Here is a 21,930-nt window from a genome sequence, read left to right on the forward strand (position 1 = left end):
CTCGGAACCATCTCTGGATGTAAGAGGCATCTGATCAGCTAAACGATTCTCCTGTTTGGAACTGGAACTAGTGTCACTAGTCATGGCATGATTGGCCCAGGTGGAGGGTGGACCATGCAATTCATAGCAATAATTAATGGTATATCCATCCATACCACAATGAGTACATCTCCTCGGACCTGAATCACACCCTCTACCATGGACTCCCCCTGAATCTCTACCTCTAGTACGACCACCGCCATGGTTATATGTAGGTCCACCACCACCACTCCGGCCATATACCAGACCACTGCTACCACCACGGCTAGACTGAGCTCCTCGAGCTCCACCTCTAACACCATGGCCCCTTGACACTACAAAGGTTGATCTATTTGAGACAGTAGAGTTCTCAGTAGATCTAATAGAAGTCCTCCGAAGTCGAGCAAGCACCTCTTCTAAAGAAGGGAGAGCCGACCCTTCTAGTATCTGAGCCCGTACTGGTTCATACTCAGATTTCAGCCCCACCAAAAATCAAGTCACGTCAAGTTGTTCTCTTTATTGTTGCTGAATTTTGACATCAGAAGTGATGGGTGATAAACATTCAACTCATTACGGATGTTTCTCATACTAGCATAGTACTCCTTAAGACTCTGATTGCCCTATTGCAGATTAAAGTATTCCTGATACAACTGATATACTTTGGCTGTATTGTCTTGACCAAAATACAACTTCTTAGCATGGTCCCACACATCTTTGGCAGTGTCAAGAAACATGAAATTTACACTAATCTTGGGTTCCATACTATTCCATAACCATGTGATAATCTATGCATCCTCTTGTTCCCAATCTTCATACTCATGAGAATCAGTGGAGGGTTTCTCCTCCCTTATGTGTTTCACCTTCTTCTTTGCCTTCAAAAGAACTTCTGCAAATTTAGCCCAAGGTATATAATTCTCTCCATTCAGTTTAATGGAGGTCATTTGAACATTCAGGTAGTCAGTAGGTATCATCACATTAGATTTGCTATCACTATTATCTCCCAATGCTGAATTCTGTTATCACTAAATTCGGCACACTGAACACTGTTTGATGACACTGATAACACTGGTTTCAACACTTGTTATTGCTGGAGACTGCAATCTTTACACCCCAAACCCTACCCTACGACTGCCTGAAATCTCACTACTATATGAGCACCACTCCTCCTTCAAATCACACAAAAACAGCATAAACCCTAGCACACTACAGTCTGAAATTCCATCATACGATCTGAAACATAATTCCCATTTGATTCATAACAGAAAATATGCACAGAAATTTCTTACCTCATCACTTGAAAGACAAACCACACGAGAAGAAAATCAGTCCACACAAGACACCTACTGTACCACACGAATCAACCCTCTTCTCTTCATTGATTAGGGGAGGGCTTCTTAGAAACCACAACAACCGACCACACAAGACACAACTAGAGGCATAGAAACCTCCAAGGGAAGAGGGCGGCCACTCCTTTTCAGCCCTTTCCCTTATCTCCAATCGATGGCAGAGAAATCAAGGGAAAACCCTAGATTGAGTGTGCAGAGCGGATCCGAGTTGCTTGGTTGAGCTCTGATACCATGTTATAATTCGGCCTGCCTTTGAGTTCTGTTAGTCTGATAACAGTCAAGAAGAAAGAGGGAAGAAAGAGAGAGAGAAAGGAAGAGAAAAAGAGAGAAGAAAAGTCTGGTTCGAATTAGGGTAAAAAGTCACTCCCCCATTCGGCTAGACATGTTTTTATATTATTAATAGAATGAAAAAGACACATGTGCCCTTATTTAAGTGAGGGACACTAGTTCTAATATAATATTACAGATCAACAACCTCAATATAAGTATAAAGACAGAAATACCCCTACACTAACAAAAACAATGAAAATTTCATTGATTAATAAAAGAATGTTGAGAAACCCATTTGTAGACTATTGTACCACCTAATCCTCATGAATTACTTTGACCTTTTCATTCAGCTTGTAATGATTCATGGAGAGTGGGAGAGAAAGAGAGAGAAAGAAAGAGAAGAAAAAAGGGAGATACGATTGAGAGGAAAAGATACTACTGGCAACCACCAGTTTTCTATTTATATTAACTTAATAAAAAGAATAGAAATTACAAGTATGCCCCTGGTGGCACACCCTAGAACCAAACTAATACGAAAAAAAAAGACAAGTAACTAACTGACAGTATCTTAAGAAGTCAACCTACTAACAACAACTATAAAGTAACAATTAAATAAGCCTTACAACACTCCCCCTCAAGTTGGGTTGAATATGTCTATCATGCCCAAATTGTCACATAACTCATTGTGCCGCGAGTGTGGAAGCCCCTTTGTGAGGACATCAGTAAGTTGTTCCTTGGAGTTGACATAAGGGATGCAAATTTCCCTTTTCTTTCCAATTTTTCCCTTATGAAGTGTTTGTCCACCTCAATGTGCTTGGTCCTCTCATGTAGGACAAGGTTGCTGGCGATGTTTATTGCAGCCTTGTTGTCACTATAAAAGGACATAGGACTATGAACAACAACTCTAAGCTCCCATAAAAGATTCTTTAGCCAAAGGACTTCAGCCACCCCATGTGCCATAACTCTATATTCAGCTTCAACATTGACCTTGCTACCACACTTTGTTTCTTGCTTTTCCAGGTCACTAGATTTCCTCCCACAAATGTGCAATACCCACTTGTGGACTTTCTGTCATCCACAACTCCTGCCCTATCAGCATCTGTAAAGACTTCTACGTTTAGGTGATTGTGTTTACTGAATAGTAGGCCTGTTTCGGGATATTTCTTCAAGTATCTAAGAACTCTCTCTTCTGCCTCCATGTGTGGTTTCTTAGGAGAGTGCATGAACTAGCTTAGGACCCCAACAGAATAGGCAATGTCTGGATGGGTCATGGACAAACAAATCAGGTTTCCCACTAACCTTTGGAACTGTTTCACATCTTTCAGAGGTTCACCAACACAGTCACCTAACTTGTGGTCAACATCCATGGGAGTATTTGCCGGCCTTGCACCTAATTTGCCTGTATCTTGTAATAGATCAAGGGTGTATTTCCTTTGAGAGATACAGATACCCTTTTCTGAGCGGGCAACTTCAATCCCAAGGAAATACTTCAGGGGACCTAGATCTTTCACTTCAAATTTAGATGCAAGAAATTGTTTCAAGTTCTGTATCTCTGAGCTCCAACTTCCTGTAATGATGATATCATCCACATACACTATCAATACAGCTCCTGACATCTCTTCACAAAAAGTGTATGATCAGACTGACATTGTTTGAATCCCATTTGTTGAACTGCCATGTGAAATTTACTAAACCAGGCTCTGAGAGATTGTTTTAAGCCATAAAGTGACTTTCGCAGCTTGCACACCTTATTTTCACTTCCCTTGGCACAGAATCCAGGGGGTTGAACCATGTATACTTCCTCCTCCAAATCATCATTCAGAAAAAACATTCTTTATGTCTAGTTGATGCAATTCCCAGTCAAGATTAGCAGTTAAGGACAGGAGAACCCTAATTAAGTACATCTTAGCTACTGGAGCAAAAGTCTCATCATAGTCAATCCTGTATACTTGTGTGTACCCTTTGGCTACTAATCTTGCTTTATACCTTTCAACTGTTTCGTCTGCCTTGTGCTTGACCTTAAACACCCATTTACACCTCACGAGGTATTTCCCCTTTGGAAGATCCACCAATTCCCAAGTTTGATTTTTGTGAATAGCATTAATCTCTTCCTTCATGGCATCTGTCCATTCAGGGCATTTTAAGGCTTCTGCAACATTTCTGGGAACAGAGATGCAATCAATTGCCGATAGGAATTCTCGATATGAGGGGGAATTGTGATCATAGGAGACAAAATGGGTAATGGGGTGTTTGGTAGTGCATGACTTGACTCCCTTTCGTTGGGCAATAGGAATGTCAAGGTCATCCACAGTAGGAGTAGGGTTAGGGAGTGGACTTACCTCCTGGGAGTCTAATGGTGTCGGTTGCTAAGTGTTTGGCTGCTCCATATCTCTATCACACCGCTGATCTCTACGACGTGTACGTTGGAAGACACGAAAGGGAGCAAGGTCCGAAATAGAAGGAAGAGATACCTGGACCTGCTTCTCCTCTTCCACACTACCACTCTCCCCTTGAGGAGAAGTAGGGAAGAATGGCTCATACTCAAAGGACACATCCATAGACACAAAGAACTTACGACTAACGGGATCAAAACACCGATACCCTTTTTGAGAGGAGGGATACCCCAGAAAGACACAAGGAATGGACTGAGGGTCTAACTTACCTCGAGATGGAGACAAATCATGGACAAAGGCACGACAACCAAAGATTCTCACGGGAATGGAAAATAAAGGAGACTGAGGGTACAATAACCGATGAGGGGCCATGTAGTTCAGCACTTTGGAGGGCATGCGATTGATGACATAAGCAGTTGTAAGTATAGCATCCACCCAAAACTTTTTTGGAACATTCATGTGTAACATCATCTCGCGAGCTACCTTAAGGAGGTGTCTATTTTTTCTTTCTGCAACACCATTTTGTTGTGGTGTTCTGGCGCATGAGCTCCTATGAATAGATCCGTTGGAGACAAAGAACTCATTGAGCTCCCCATGGAAGTATTCTTTTGCATTGTCGGATTGGATGATCTGTATTTCAACATGGAACTGCATAAATACCATCCTCTAGAAGTCTTTCACAATCTTTAGAACTTCGTCTCTACTACGCATAGGAATTATCCATGTATAGCAAGAGTAATCATCGATCAATGTGATAAAGTACTTATATTCGCCCTCAGAGATTACATTGGTAGGCCTCCATACATCAGAATACAGAACATGAAAAGGAACATTTGATCTTTTATTACTTGAATGAAAAGTTGTTCTACATTGTTTGCTCAACTGACATGTTTGACACTGGAAATCTGACATTGAACATGACTTAAATAAAACCGGAAACAAAGACTTTATTATTTCGAAAGAAGCATGACCTAAACGACTATGCCACAAAAAAATTTAACTCTTATTTGACTGACTATGTGACTCTGAGGATGTCACCGAGAGACCAGCTTTGTTGTCGAGAATGTAGAGACCATCCACTAGGCTCCTTCTACCAATCGTCCTCCCAGAAGTTAGGTCCTGAAAAACACATGAGTTAGCCAAAAATGTTACACTACAGTTTAAAGAGCTTGTAATGCTACTAATTGAAAGCAAATTTATAGGAAGTTGAGGGACATTCTATACACAATTTAGGTTAAGGCCATGGGGAAGAGATATTGATCCTTGGCCTGTAAAGGAGGAAAAAGTACCATCTACAAGTCTCACTCTATCCCTTCCTAACAAAAGGCTATAAAACTGAAACAAGTTCGGCTTACCGGTAATGTGGTTGGAGGCCCCTGAGTCAATGATCCAAGGGGAATCCGTGGGAGTGACATGGAATGCAGAAGCCGTATTACCTAAAGTATATGCAAATGAAGTAAAGGGAGTGCCAGTGACTGAGCTGTCCATTTGTCGCAAAGCCCTACCATAAGATTCCAGGTGCTCTCTGAAGGAATTCATTATACCTTCCTTGGGGTCAGATCTATTAGGGTGGTCCCGGGTACTACCGACAACCTGAGTATCTTGGGTTGCCACATGCGCTGCATTCTGAGCTGTGTTCATTTTCTTCTGACCTTGACCTTTACCCTGTTCTTGATTCTTCACTGCCCACTTGGGTTTCCCGTGGATGTCCCAACAAGTGTCACATGTATGCCGTGAACGCCGACAGTGGGTACAGAACAACTTATCTTTATCATCAGTCTTCTTAGTGTCACTTTTCTTCCCGTGGAGTAATTATTCATTGCAGCCAAAGCAACTTGTTGCTCCTCCTCAGCTGTAACCATTACATTCCGCCTGCTTTCTTCCGATTGAACAAGGGAGTATACCTCGTGAACCGTCGACAACTCTTTGCTTCCTAGGATCTGAACCCTCAACGGTTCATATGCAGGGTTCAGTCCCAATAAGAAGGCAAACACACATTGCTGAGAGACCAGCTTCCTGTAGGCCTTAACATCATCATCATGTTTCCACTCTATAGCCTGATAATGATCCTATTCTTTCCATATGGAGGTAAGGGCTGAATAATATGAAGACAAGCTACAGTTTCCCTGTTTACAGGTTGAAGATTCAGCTTGTAACTAGTAAACCTTGGCATAATGCCTTTGCTCAGAATAGGTAGTTTTGGCCTGTTCCCAGATCTCACTAGCAGTGTCTGCCCACATAAAGTTCTTCTTCACATCAGGTTCCATGGCTACGAGGAGCCAAGACATCACCATACTGTTCTCTTGGTCCCACCTATCATGTTCAGCTGTCTCACCCTTGGGTTCTTTCACCCTTCCATTAATGTAACCAGCTTTACCCCTTGCCGTTACATAGAGTTTTATGCTCTTAGCCCACTCCAGGTAGTTCAGACCATTTAAAGGGGTAATTGGCATGATAAAAATCATGTTTTCACCTCCCATACCCGCTGTGCTGCGGGTTGGTGTAGCCCCCGATGAAGTTGATTCATAGTTTGCCATTGGATACTGCTGAAAAATAGTCCAAACACCACACAACTACACAACAGCCACAAACAAAATACCAACTCTCAAGGAATTTACTTCTAGGATGTGAGGAAGAGAACAAGACACTGCTGGAATCAACTCTGAGAAGGTTCAATCATTAAACCAACCCGGTAATCAGTTCAACACAACCAAGGCAGACATTACTATCAGTCCGACTGCAGTTCATACAGTCTAACAATCCAACATCCAAACCAATATATATATATATATATATATATATATATATATAACCAAGGAATAAGCCCTACACATCATCGGCCAAAGAAGACAAACACAAAGAACACACCTGTTCAGCACTTGTACGAAGGTGCTAACCTGAAATCGACTTCACAGCATCAAACAGAGAAGGAAGGGAGTCTGTATCAGCATCGCCCTTCTCCGACTAGGGTTTCCTTGGTATTACGACCAAGGAAAAAACATAGGAAGTGCCGCCAGAAATCTGCTAGGGTTTCTGCTAGTAACCTACTAGGGTTTCCCTGTCTTCCACGTCCAAGATTTTTTAAGAAGGAAACCTTGCTCAAAACAGGAGGGACCAAGAATAGAAATTACAAGTATGCCCCTGGCGGCACACCCTAGAACCAAACTAATAAGAAAAAAAAAGACAAGTAACTAACTGACAGTATCTTAAGAAATCAGCTTACTAACAACAACTATAAAGTGACAATTAAATAAGCCTTACAATACAGCTTACATTGACAATTTCCCAAAACATATGTATCCTGTTAACTCCTTGTCGAGCTAGTAAACCAGCGAAACAATTAGCTGACCTCAGAGTCCAATTAACTGCCACAATGATGTCCCAGGCCAATTGCTTGATTTCCCTTAAGTGATACAAGAAATTAATCAGTGCTTTTTTTTTTTTTGAAATTTGAGGTCAGTTGATGGCATTGTTTAATAAGTCTTTGCATTTGATAATATTCTTTACAGTGAGAAACAACTAGATTTTCAATTTTAAGAAATGATGTAAATAAAGTATTTAAGGTTAACCCATGACCCTCATTATCAGGAAAACTTTGGCTGTTGGGAACATCTTGGGCATGACACGTTACCATGAATAATGTTGGGTAAAAAGTAATTGTTCTCAATGTTCTTTTGACCAACAAGACAAGCAGGGGACTGAATGGGTTGACGTGTCATTCCCAAGAACATTCACAACAGCCCAGGCTGTTGGTCCCCAACATTGTGTTCCCCACAACAGTGGTGTGAGGAAGAGATGAGGAAAGAAAGAAAAAAAGAGAAGAGAGAGAGAGAAGAGCGGGGATTTTTCATTAAAAATTCTGGCTTATTTTTAAATGCTTGTTTTCAAAATAAGCACTTATTCTGGGTTTTTTTTTTCAAACATGAATAAGTGCTTATTTTCAAACATGAAATAATTTGAATATTGATAATTTGGGTCTGCTGTGTTTCCATTATTTTGTCAACAGCATTGAGTATTTTATCACTTGGGTTGACCTCACAAGCTTCTAGATTGCATGTCTGGTACATCAGATATTCCCAGAAGCTTTGTGCTCTGGAACATCAGATAGTACGTACCCAACTTCAATTGTATGCCTAACACCCCTCTGTTTCATTTAAATGGTTTTTCCTTCAATTTATTCCAACTGTCCTTACTACTCTTATTTCCACTTCATATCAGCAAAACATGCTATGTACTTTTCATTTTGCTCCTAGGCACCAATTCCTTTCTCTTGTTAAAATTTCTATACATTAGTGATGAGGTGAATATCATATAATAAACATTCCCCTCATCTACCTCTCTAAATGGAAATCTAATTATTTTGTCAATTGCTTTTCCTGCAACACTGTACTATTGCAGCGCATTTTTCCTAGGGATTTTTTACTGCAGTCCAGTGAATGTTCGGCATTGGTTAAACAGAGAAGCCTAGCATGTCTAAGAATCAGAGCCTAAACATTTTGAAGGATTGGTCAACAGTGTCTTGGTACCTCAAACAGAAAGTAACCCTGGTGCTTCACACAGACCTGGAACTGCTATCTGTGCATATTTTCTTGGGAAATGGTGTGTATGTACAAGCTCATTTTTCCCTTTGAAATGCAAATTGATATTCAATTAAATGCATATCATGTTGACTTAAAATTCTCCTCTATGTTGGTTGCAGCCCTACTAGAATTGGTGTTTCCCTGGGCTCTGGCCATGCAAACAAAGCAGCTTCTGTATATTTTGGGCCAATGATGCTGTCTATGAGATGGCAGGTTCATGGTCCTACTTTTATTTCCCTACAATTAAAATTCCTGTTTGTTTCTTCAGTCAGTCTTGAAAGTAAACTTTCCTTGAAAACCCTTTCTTTTATTCAAGGCTGTTTCCTCAATCTTTGCAGTCAAGTTTCCTCAGCCATATTCTGTTCTTTCAGGATGGGTATTGGGTACCAAATTACATTGAGACAAGTGATTCTTATCCTTTGCCAAGGCCCAAGCAGGTATTAATGTTTTTGGCAGGACAAAAAAAAATGCTTCAAGGTTCACATTTCTACTAGTTATTGGCATTTTGTTTTATCATTAAATATCTGCCCACTGAGCCATTTTGAGCAGCAAATTCCTCTTGATAAATGCAGACATGTTGTATCATGATAAAGAATGTTTTGGGAGCACTGAGTCCTATTGGTTGATACATACCCCATTCAGTAATTAATTTTTCAGCAGACTGTGTGTCTATCTTTAATATATACCAGTTAGAACTAATGTACACTTGTTTCTATCTTTATCAGGAATCTGATAGCAGATTGCATAATACAAAGAGTGGAGCTCAGTATGGGTCTTCTGTGAATTTTTTGTTTAATCGTATAAACTACTCTTCATTATTGGATTGTTTACTGACGCTTTTATGCTTTTACTATGTGCCACTTGCTCTGACATCCATTTTCTAGGGTGTTAAAATAACTAATAAATATAAAGATTGAAAGGGCATGGTGCTGCTGTTGTTTTTGAAAAAAATGAACTTATCCATATCAAATATTCTAAATTAGATTTAGACGTTGAATGGTTATTAATTTTATAGAGGTTTTGGTGAGAGTTGCTTGGGAGGTTAAATAGTAGAATTTGGGATGTTAACTGGTCAGAATATTCTTAATTTTATAGAGGTTTTGGTGATCAGTGATCAGTAGTGAGCAGTCATCACTCAGTAGTGATAAATACAAGAATTCCCCAATACTGTTAGATAAATATAAGAATATATATACTGGCCTTGCCAAGACGCTTCACCGATAGGCACAGAAGTAATCTATTTGCAACACATGTTATCACTCAGTAGTGAGCAGTCTGCACATGTTATCACTTTGTACCATTGGCTATGAAACCCTAGACATAACAGAAGAACCAAACCCCCAGACCCCTTCAAAATAGAAACCAAAGTCACAGTAAATGCAACACTTCTTACAGCCCAAGTGAAAACCCTGCAAAACAAAATTGAATAGGTAAAGAGAACAGGAAAAACAAATTATATATAAAATAGAGGAAAACGAAACACTTGAGCAAACACTGAGAAAAACAAAGTCACAGTCAGCACATTCTTCAGTCTCTCTTCCTTCTTACTCCTATCAAAAGCTTCAAAAGCTCTTCTAGCAAACTTCTCTATGCCCCAGAAAACAGACCTAAGCTTTTGCCAACCCAGACATTACATAACCTCTGTCAGAGATCCCACCAATTCCAAGGTTTCCAGGAACTATTTGATTCCTTTCATTCTCTGATAATATTGTTAGAGAATCACTGTCCATTATAATATCAAAGAAATATTTATTATTGCAATATCAAACACCTTTGATATTCTTGGAGAGTGGGACCTACTCAAATTATGGTAGGAGTCATCTTCCTAGGGATGACAGTAATGCACACGGGTATGGCAAAGATGACCTTTTCGGCAGACCACACTACGGAGGCATTGATCCATACAACAGATCTGGCCTGGAAAGCAGGAGTTCCATTCCCATAGGCAGTACTGACAGATATCAGAGCTATTATGAGGTTGATCCCTATGGTAGATCCAACTTTGGAAGGGGGAGTCTCTACAGCCCTCCAATTGGACGTTCCTCATTCAGCAATAGTGGTAGGCACCTTGGGGACCCTTTATCTCCTCAACCTGCTCTGCAAGCTCCAAGGGGATCCCAATTTCTGCACAGTCCATTGACAACCTCTTATTGTAAGTATTTGAACATATTCTTTTGTTGATCACAGTTTCTGATTTATATCAAACCAGTAATTGTTATTGTTTATCCCATTTTCTCATAGAAAATTGCAAAAGCAGTTGCTACTTGGCTATATTAGTAAATTTATATGTGCTGTTATTCAAGCTTCTTCTTTGTATCCTCTAAAAGGTTGGTTCAGTTTATTTTATCTCATTGTGCAGTTCTTCAATTATGTTATTCCATGGATTCTATAAACCTTTGTTGTGACATGGAAAACTGCAAAGGCTTGTTTTGTTTGGCAAAAGAATGGTTGTATCATATAGTTCAATCCTGAAGTGAACCTGGTGCTTGGCATAGATTGTTTCTCCATTTAAAGAATACTGTTAGCCTAGAATCAAAGCATGATTATGACGTGCATGTTGGTATTTGTCAGAACCCAACATGGTATGACATGCAGAAGTCGGTCTTCTTTTTTTTTTTTTTTGATGTATGACTTGGCAGGTATACTTTAGAAGTGATGATTTTATGAACATGTTCTCATAAAGTCATGAGCATCCTACTGGCTAAAAAATCCATTTAGCAATATACGGCTGAACTTTTTCTAATTTCAAATCTTTGAATGGAAAATACTATTAGGTACTCATGGCTTAATCAATGAGAGCAAACTCATCTGATCATCAGTCATACTTTATTATTATTATTTTTTGGATAGATATCACTTATACTTTAATTTCTTACTCTTAGTATTTTGATATCATAAAACATTCTTATATAAATGATGCAGTACATTATGAAATATACAAGTATTAGACACTGCAAACATAACTAACAACTTAACTCAATGAAACCTTGTCCCAGTAATTTGGGATCACATGAATCTGGTTTCGCTGTTCCACTGTCTTCAGTGCCAAATCCATTGTTAAAGTATTGATCATCAAATCATTTGACACAACTTCAACCTATATCCTTTTTGGCCTGCCCCTATTTCTTCTGGACCCTTGTGCTTATCAATGAAAATCCATATATTACCTGTCAAAAAAAAAAAATGAAAATCCATATATCTATCCTGTTTATACTTTATATACTGTTCAAAGTGTCCAGTTACCCATCGTATCTGGAATCACTTCCTAAAGTTTTTCATAGGTAGTGGTAATTCCCCAGTCAGTGACTGGGCTCCTGGAGAGATGGTTGTTTCCTCTGTCTGCTAAGGGAAGAATTCTGTGGGATCTGATGCCCTTCCCCACGGGGCAGCAGGATTTTCCTCAGGAAAAACTTTACTGCGGAGGAACTGCTATGCAAAATTGAGTGGTCTTTAGTCCGATGAGCCAGAGTGTTGCCATCAATTTTCTGGAGTTTCATTTGTCAGCTTTTAAAGAGGATTGGATTTCAATTATCTTTTGAATTCTTTTTTGTAAAATCATCGTACATGCTTTAATGATACTTGTATAGCTTTGCTTTGTGGGCATCTTGCCCTCTTTATAGTAACACAATTCTCTTTATCCACTCATCAAAAAAAAAAAAAAAATGTAACGTACCCTCAGTAATTCTAGCAGCACAATGTCAATGTACAAGAATTCAAGTTTTTTTTTTTTTTTTTAAGTAATAGACTAGAGAGGCTGTGGTAAGATATTATGAAGCATGGGACTGGTCAATTAGAATGGCTTTGTTTTGTTCTTTTTTGTGTTCAATCTGTACATCCTTTCATGTACTTTCCAGGACACAAGTAGGTCCAGTGTGAATCTATGATATTGTGGCTGGCCACGGCATTCCTTAGTTATGATTGAACCTAGATTCCATTAGCTCTTTTTTTTTCCCTTATGCTTCTGCCTGCTCACGTTTTATTAATAGTTATTTTTCTTGTTGGTAGTGTCAAGGAGTCTCACCATGGCTTTACATTGGATAGTAACAATGACATGCCCCTTGCAGTGTCCAGCAGGTAAATGCATGTATGACCATCTCAAGATGTTCCCAGGTTTGCTGGCTCCACCTGCAGGTTCAGTCTGAAGGACCAATGGAAGAGTCATAATGACAATGCCAAGTATGATTTCAGTGGAATTCCATACCTCGCTAGGTCACATTGTTCTGTAATGTTTTGTTTCAATTCAATGAAGACAAACGCAAGGCAGGAAAGGATGACATGATGCAGCAACTACCCGCCAAGAAAGTCGCAACAGATGGACCAATGGGCATTTTACCTCCTATCTCCTTGCCGGCAAACATGCAAGGGACCGTTGATGGATTTCCTGCTGCTTCAGGGCAGTCCAATTTGGGGCCATCATCATCTGGACAAGTCACAAACGATAGCATTTCAGGCAGCAGCGGTAAGAGGGAGGACGATGGCCGAGCAGCCAAGATGTCAACTGGCCTCAGTCAGGCTTGGGAGGAGGATGTGGATGCTGGACATCTGCTGGCTTCTCTTTTTGAGCTATTTGGCGAGAACATGTTCTCCTTCACTCCTAGACCTGAGATGTCTTTCTTCTTGTGATCAAATAAATATGGGTTGGATTTTTGTAAATGATCAGTTAAATATGCTAAATTTCAAGACCCTATTGAATTCTGGTAAATTATCAAATTGAAATTAAGATGTGTTTGTGATTCAAATAATTTTAATGGAGAATGGTTTTTAAAATTGTATTGTAATTGATGTTTTTTCATATTTTGTATTTTATTTCGGTTTAAATGAATATACAGAAAAAATAGTAATTTGAAGAAAATTAGAAATAAAATAGGTTATTTGGGAAAAAAAGTGTACTTTTAGCAGCAGTCGCTAAAGAAGTCCAAGGTTGCTGCTAAAAAACATGCAGCAAATTTATAGCGGCAGTCGCAACTGTCACTAAACAACCTTTAGGTTGCGATTGTCACTAAAACAACCTTTAGTGGCAGCTAGATGAGCTTAAAAATATCTTTTAGCGGCAGTTTAGGATTTATACCGGCAGTCGCGAAAACTGCCGCTAGAACGTCTAGCAACAGTTCTTTTAGCGGCAGTTTGCCGACTGCCGCTAGTAAAGGTCGGTCACCGTGTCATGCAGGTCACTAACCGGCCCCCAGTCCTGAGCTTTCCGACTGCATCCTGCCAAGGTGGTGCCGAGAAACTCAAGGTGTACGAGATGTGCCCAAGGTAGACTCCACGTCATTGCCTACGTGGGGTTGAGGTGTCATGCAACAGTTCTGGAATGCCACATGGAATATTGTTATTGGTGGGCCAAATCACCCCTCATCAATTGCCCCCCACTCACGAGTTCAACATGACGAGCTCGACAAGGGAGTAGTTATGATCTAAGGAGATTTTGGCCCAAGTTCTGACTTTGATGACGATCTGGGTGGCGGTTCGGGATCGAATTGGTTCACTCGGTCCAGCTTGGTCGGTGGATCATGTTCTAGGTATGTGTAGTGACGGGTTTGTCGAAGCCCTCAAAATTAATACTAGTCCCACAATAAAATTTTGCAGTATAAGTGGTTCTAGGTCGAATCCCACAGGGAGCAAATCAATAAGCTCTTAGCCGAATGGGTAATGTAATTGAGTGAGAGAATTTAAATACTGAAATTAAAAGAAAAAAAAAATAAAGAGCAACTTAAACAAGAGAAAATCAGTCTTACCGAATTCTGGTTCAAGGGTTCGGGTTGAATCGATTGGCCATCGATCCTTGGTACATTTCAGCATTCTTGCAATTCAAGCATTTAACCTTAGATTTATTAGGATAGCCATAATAAACCTTGTGTTTTCCTAATTCAGTTGACCAAACCCAGCATTCGATCAACACTTTATCACCACTCAACTGGGTACGATAGCGTCCATATTAAACAGTGATAGCATTAAGATTTGTGAAAACAGTTAAACCAAAATAACAATAATTGAGATAACTGCAATTACTGAATCTTGTTCCATCGATTCCTTTAGATTGAACCATGTTAAAACATTGGTCAAAGGCTGTCACGAACAATTGACCCAAAAAGAAATCAACATAATTGCTACTTGTACCATTATTCGTGACAATTACGGATCACCGAAATCATGGATAGCAGTAGGAAGATCAACATTAATTCAGTTTGTCAAACTAATTAACATCAACATCCAATAAAAATAAGCACAAGAATCAATGAATACTTGAATTAGAAAGCAAGAAAATAAAGTAATTACAGAACCTCACAATGACACAATCGAACCTCCCCCCTTGAACCAGAAAAAAAGAAGCTTAACTGCTCATGATCTACGAAATCTCCATGCTTTTCTTCTCCATAGCCGAATTGCCTTTTTGAGCTTCTTGGTCTTCTTGATGATCTCTTGGATCTGAGAGTGAGTGATGCTAGAGCTGGTTCGCCCCCCTCTTTATATAGCCAAAGGAGAGGGCTATTTTCCAACTCCTTCTAGGAGATCATCTTATCTTTAGGTAGTCTTGATCTTCTTTGAACTAATCCTATCCTATCTCTTATCTAATCCCCAACCTTCTTATCCTTATAGGATTACATTCAAAGTTTAGATCTAATAAGACTCTCTCCCTCATGGGAGATTACATTCGAATTAGGACTCTAGACTCTTGTATCCGAGTGGGGCTTCTCTGCTACTTGGGCTGCTTCCAGGTTCTTCTGCGAGTTGGGCTTCAACTGTTAAATGGGCCTGGCTGCGAACTTGCTCCGACTTTGGGCCCGGTTTCGTACTCGATGCGGACCGAATCAGTAAAAACCCAAAACATAAAAGTTGTGGGCCTTTCTTTCTTCTTTCTAATGCTTCTTGAATTTCCCAATTTGGAGTCCGGAATTGTGAGTTAGGCCCAGATCACTGACTATCGCCGAAACTGTGCAAAATCATCCGAATTGGCCTGTTTCCTTCTAATTGCTTTCTTTATTGCCCTGAATCGAAATACAAGAGTAATGAGTCCATTTAAGTGCTAAATAAATGTAAAAGTGTGAATATTAGGCGATAAAAATAGGGTTCTTTTTGGTCTCATCAAATCCCCCCACACTTAAACTTTGCCCGTCCTCGGGCAAGGAAAAAACTCAAGTAACCCAAAAGAAACCAACTACTGATTTTCAATCTTTCTTTTTCTCTACATGAGGCCTGGTTCATTGCATGCTTTAGTCTAGACTTGGTAACTTTTCCCTTTTCATCTCTTTCTCCCCTTTTTCTTGTCTTAGAGTGATCGCAAATCACCATTCCTCATGGTCCCAAGTTAAATCGATAGTCAAGGAGACAAGCCTTCCAGGGCTGAAACTCCTTGGACTGCACGGGTGCTCATTGCTTTTAACAAACCAATTCGGCCAGATGCAATTACTTTTTTTTGAATCAAAACAAGGTGTGCTTATTGCCATAAGCTTGAATGGGGTTGGGGTTCTAGGGTGAGTGCATTTTATGCTCCATCTCACCCTTGCCTTCTTTTCAAGATGTGAGTGCATTTTATGCTCCATCTCACACTTGCTTTCATTTCTGGATGTGAGTGCATTTTATGCTCTATCTCACATTAGTCACGATTTTATTTTCAAACTCCCCCCCTTTTTTTTCACAAGAATCATAGGGTTTCACTACCTGATCCATGAATTCATTGATCGTGGTCTCTATATGCCTACCACAACAAGTTCTAGAATAATCAAACCATGTTTGACAGATAAATATGTGAAAATCAATCAAACCCTTATGCATCTTGCCTATTGATCGATTAAAATCATGAGGTACCATATGCAGCCAAGAAAGATTCAGTTAGTCATGCTTGCATCCTATCTTATCTATTCAGCCTAAGCACATGATTCCTGATAAGTTGAAATCATTCAAGGATAAGTTTCCGGGAGCAAAAATTTCAAGATGGTAAGGTATCCCAAATTTCCATCAGATTTCCCTAATCCCCCCACACTTAAGTTATACATTGTCCCCAATGTATGTGATTATGCATAAAGTAGAAGGATTTGGGGGTACTTCCCTGTTCGCTTTTTTGAGGTTCCTGCTAAACACAAAAATCAAAACCAAATAAAATAACAAAATTAACTAAACATAATGGGTTGCCTCACAAAAGCGCAATTGTTTAACGTCGTTATGCTCGACGTCCTCTTTTTGCTCCTTTAATCCAATGAATACCGAGGAATGTCCAATGAGATGTCTACCGTAGAGGGGACATTTGCATCATCATGGAACAACTTCAATCGATGTCCATTCACCTTGAAGATCTTACCTGTGTCGTGACTTTTGATCTCTACTGCACCATAGGGAAAAACGTTAGTCACAGTAAACGGACCCATCCACCTGGAACGCAGCTTACCTGGCATGAGTTGAAGTCAAGAATTATACAATAAGACATTTTGTCCAATTTTAAATTGTTTTCTTAAGAGTGCATTGTCATGGAACGATTTGGTCTTTTCTTTGTAGATTCTTGAATTTTCGTATGCCTCTAACCTCAACTCTTCCAGCTCTTGCAACTGAAGCTTCCTTTCCTTCCCTGCTTCTTCCATATTCATGTTGATAAGCAATGGCAATTTGGTGATGCACCCCATATCTTCTCAATAAGGCTTCAATTGTTCTATTGCAAAAATGGGTCCCTTGATCGCTTATGATGGCTCGAGGAATGCCAAACCTACTGAAGATGTTAGACTTTATAAACCCTACAACACATTTAGAATCATCAGTTTTGGTGGCTTTGGCTTCCACCCATTTTGAGACATAATCGACTGCCAAAAGTATGTAAGAAAAACCACAAGAGGGGGGAAAGGGTCGCATGAAATCAATGCCCCAAACATCAAATATTTCACATATAAGAATGGGGGTTTGAGGCATCTCATTCCTACGAGATAGTGTACCTGTTTGTTGACATCTTTCACAGTTTTTACAAACAAGTAGGCATCTCTAAATAGGGTGGCCCAATACAACCCACTATCCAAGACTTTTCGAGCAGTCCTCTTTGGCCCAAAATGGCCCCCACAAGCATAATTATGACAAAACCTTAGAATCGACATCTGCTCCTCCTCAGGGACACATCTCCTAATCATTTGGTCAGAACAAAATTTCCATAGGTAGGGTTCATCCCATACATAATATTTCGCCTCATACCTGATTTTATTCTTTATGGGTCTGCTAAGGTCATTAGGCAAAATTCCCGTGACCAAGTAATTCACAATGTCAGCATACCATGGAGTCATACCTCTCATGTGGAACAACTGCTCATCAGGAAACAACTCACAGATGGGAGAGGAGTCCTCGTCTTTCACCAACCTACTTAGGTGATCAGCCATCGAATTTTCAGCTCCCCTTCGATCCTTGATTTCTAGATCGAACTCTTGGAGCAAGAGTATCCACCTTATCAGCCTCGGTTTTGACTCCTTCTTTGCTAGTAGGTATCTCAAAGCTGCATGGTCAGAAAAAACAATCACTTTAGAGCCAAGCAAATATGACCTAAATTTGTCTAAAGCAAACACAATAGCTAATAGCTCTTTTTCAGTGGTTGTGTAATTGCTCTGTGCAACATTCAACGTTTTGGAAGCATAGTGAATGACATGGCTCTTCCCATTTATTCGCTGCCCTAGAACAGCCCCTACTGCATAATTGCTTGCATCCGTCATGATCTCAAAAGGCAAGTTCCAATCGGGTGGTTGAATGATTGGTGCAATGGTTAATAAATTTTTAAGCTTGTTAAATGCTTCCTTGCACTCATCATCAAAATCGAAAGGCACATCTTTTTGCAACAAACTGGACAATGGCAGGGCAATTTTTGAAAAATCTTTGATGAACCTGCGATAAAAGCCTGCATGTCCAAGAAAAGAACGAACCTCCCTAACATTTGTAGGGTAAGGTAAACTCACAATTAAATCAATTTTTGCCTTGTCGACTTCTATTCCTCTGGCTGAAACTACATGTCCCAACACAATACCCTCCTTCACCATAAAATGACATTTTTCATAGTTTAAGACAAGATTTGTTTCCACGCACCTATTCAGAATTTTACTTAAACTATTCAAGCAGTCATCAAACAAATCACCATAAACAGTAAAATCATCCATGAACACTTCAATGCATTTTTCAATAAAATCAGAAAATATGCTCATCATGCATCTTTGAAAAGTGCCCGGAGTGTTACATAAACCAAAGGGCATTCGTCTGTAGGTGAAGGTGCCGAATGGACAAGTGAATGTCATTTTCTCTTGGTCCTCCTGCGCAATAACAATCTGATAATACCCGGAGAATCCATCGAGAAAACAGAAGAAAGCCTTACCTGCCAGCCTCTCTAGCATCTGATCAATGAAGGGTAGGGGAAAATGGTCCTTTCGAGTGGCCAAGTTGAGTTTTCGAAAATCTATTACCATTCGCCAGCCACCTTGTACCCTCATGGGAATTAGTTCATTATTTTTATTTTTTACTACAGTCATCCCAGTTTTCTTAGGCACAACATGAATTGGACTTACCCATTTGTTGTTTGAAATTGGATAAATTATCCCTTCATCTAACAGTTTAAGCACCTCTTTCATTACTACCTCTTTCATTACTGGGTTGAGTTTCCTTTGTGGTTCTCTAACCGGTTTGGCATCATCTTCCAAAAGGATCCTATGCATGCAAATCGAGGGGCTGACCCCTTTTATGTCGGCTAGGGTCCAGCCAATCGCCTCCTTATGGTCCTTTAGGACTTTGATGAGCCTCTCCTCTTGCTCTTCAGTCAACCCTTTTGCAATGATCACAGGCAGTGTCTCTTTTTCGCCCAAGTAGGCATATTTTAAGTGATCAGATAGGGTCTTTAGTTCCAGCTCCGGAGCCTGCAAAGCAGAGGGCAGCAGCCTTGTGTGAGAAACCTTCGATTGAACATCAGAAGTACTTACCTCCTGTTCAGGTTCCGGAGTATCATAGGATGCATCGATCTCCTCCTCCCTGTCCGATTGTGCCTTATATTCCAACTCATCGTCCATGTCCTCCTCTCCAAAGACTTCCTGCACAATCGAATCGATAGTATCAATAGGGCAGATTGAATGACACTCACTAGGATATTTCATTGCATCAAAAATATTAATTTTTACAATCTCTCCGTCAAACTCGACGGAGAGGGTACCCTCGTCCACATCTATTTTGGTTTTGGCCGTTTTCATGAATGGCCAACCTAATAGAAGTGGGGCTGAACTCGTGGCTGTGTCTTCTTCCATCTTCAGGATGTAAAAATCAGCTGGAAAGATCAAATCGTTAACCTGCACTAATACATCCTCAACAATCCCTTCTGGGTATGCATTAGAACGATCAGCCAATTGAATAACAACTCTAGTCTCCTTTAAAGGACCTAGTCTCAATGCACAGTAAATCGAGTATGGCATGACATTAATAGATGCACCTAAGTCCAGCATGGCACGCTCGATTCGTTTATTGCCAATCACACAGGGTAGGGTAAACATACCTGGATCAGCATGCTTTTCTGGCAGGGTCCTCTTGATCATGGCTGAAACGTTCTCTCCCACTCTTACCTTTTCATCAATTTGCAGCCTCCTCATGTTAGTGCATAACTCTTTCAAAAATTTTGCATATTTAGGGATTTGTTTTATTGCATCTAGCAAGGGAATGTTGATCTCCACCTTCCTGAAGGTTTCTAACACTTCTTGTTCATATTCCTCTTTCTTTGAACTTGCCAACCTGCTAGGAAAAGGTGGTACAACATTAGTAACCTTAGGGAGAGGGGGGTCCGATTTTACCTCAATGGGGCTGTTGTTTGACCCTTGTCTTTCCTCTTCTTTGGTTGCCTTCGATGGTGAACTTGGTTGGGACTGCAACTCTCTTCCGCTTCTCAACACCACCGCACTTGCATTTTCTTTCAGATTAACTACCGTTTGTGAGGGTAGTTTCCCGGAGTTCTGCGCCTCCAACTTGCTGATGGAAGTGGCAAGTTGGCTAATTTGGTTCCCCAAATTCTGAATGCTAGCTTTCGTTTCCTGCTGAAATTGCTGAGTATTAGTAGCGAGAGCCTTAACTATATCATCCAAAGACATACCTGAATTCGGGGGTTGGCCTTGCGCTGTGATGGGTGTTGAAAACTGGGGCTGTCAATTGAAAAATTGGGGTTGATATTTCTACTGTCCTCCTTGGGTCCCGTAGCTTAAGTTTGGATGATCTCTCCACCCCAGATTGTAATGATTGGAGTAAAGATCATACTTTCGTTGGGGCTGGCCCGGGAATCCTCCCACGGCATTGACTTGCTGCATCGGGCCATCTTGTAATGATGGACACATGTCCGTAGGATGTCCAGGGATCGAACAGATACCACACACCCTGGTAGTTTGTAACTGTCCTGCTGCGAGCTGCTTAACCAAAGCAGTTAAATCAGAAATCTGGTTTTCTAAATTTGCATGGCTTACCTCGTTAACCCTTCTAATGGTACCTTCTGTCTTTGTACCGAATTGCTGAGAATTTTCGGCCATATTGGAGATTAATTCCCTGGCCGCTTCAGGTGTCTTGTTCACTAGAGCTCCTCCACTGGCTGCATCGACCATACTTCTATCCATTGGCTGAAGCCCTTCATAGAAGTATTGGATTAACAATTGTTCAGGAATTTGGTGGTGGGGACAACCAGCAACAAGTTGCTTAAACCTTTCCCAATATTCATATAATGTCTCACCACCAAACTGCCGAACTCCACATATTTCTTTTCTTATATTCGCAGCCCAGGACGCAGGAAAATATTTATCTAAAAATATCCTATTCATTTCATCCCATGTGCGTACAGAACCGGGAGGGAGAATATACAACCAATCCTTTGCTTTATCTCTTAAAGTAAATGGAAAGGCTATGAGTTTTACCTGGTCCTCGGTCATACCGTGGGGTTTCATGCTTGAATAGACGACATGAAATTCCTTTAGATGTTTGTGAGGGTCCTCACCTGGGAAACCATGAAATAGAGGTAATAATTGAATCAAACCAGATTTGAGTTCAAAGGCTACCTCAAGAGTGGGGTACGTGATGCATAAGGGTTGTTGGTTCATAATTGGTGCAGCCAACTCCCTTAATGTCCTCTCTCTGTCAGCCATTCTTTCTACTTCTTCGAAGATGGGAAAATCACAAGTGGGTAGATCGAAATCTGAGTTCACCCTTTTAGGTGAACGATCATTCCTTTGCTTCGCCTCCTTTCTTAAACGACGAGTGGTCCTCTCAATTACGGGGTTGTATTGAAGTTCACCTCGTTGAGAAGCATGAGTCATAAACAAGAAAATTAACAAAAGAAGGTAATAGCTAAGAAATTAA

General features: G+C 40.3%; 1 protein-coding gene across 1 annotated transcript; it reads right to left on the reverse strand.

The window, feature by feature from the left end:
- Positions 1-16,951: 16,951 nt before the first annotated feature.
- Positions 16,952-21,744, reverse strand: LOC148804437 (uncharacterized). The gene is made up of 5 exons (XM_088901320.1): positions 20,767-21,744; positions 19,125-20,562; positions 18,800-18,887; positions 17,526-18,466; positions 16,952-16,990 (listed from the first exon to the last, which is right to left on the reverse strand). Exons 1-5 carry the CDS (start codon positions 21,714-21,716, stop codon positions 16,952-16,954), a joined length of 3,456 nt encoding a protein of 1,151 aa, XP_088757446.1. The 5' UTR covers positions 21,717-21,744.
- Positions 21,745-21,930: the final 186 nt, after the last annotated feature.

This window comes from Nelumbo nucifera, chromosome 1 (assembly GCF_055504915.1).
Source record: "Nelumbo nucifera cultivar China Antique chromosome 1, China Antique-T2T, whole genome shotgun sequence".
Lineage (NCBI taxonomy): Eukaryota > Viridiplantae > Streptophyta > Magnoliopsida > Proteales > Nelumbonaceae > Nelumbo > Nelumbo nucifera.

Coding starts and splice junctions, on each gene's coding strand:
- LOC148804437 (XM_088901320.1), bottom strand. CDS start 21,716: ATGGCTGACAGAGAGAGGACATTAAGGGAGTTGGCTGCACCAATTATG. Junction 18,888..19,124: donor CAATTTCAAACAACAAATGG/GTAAGTCCAATT, acceptor GGGTATTATCAG/ATTGTTATTGCGCAGGAGGA. Junction 18,467..18,799: donor ACGAATGCCCTTTGGTTTAT/GTAACACTCCGG, acceptor TTGGACATGCAG/GCTTTTATCGCAGGTTCATC.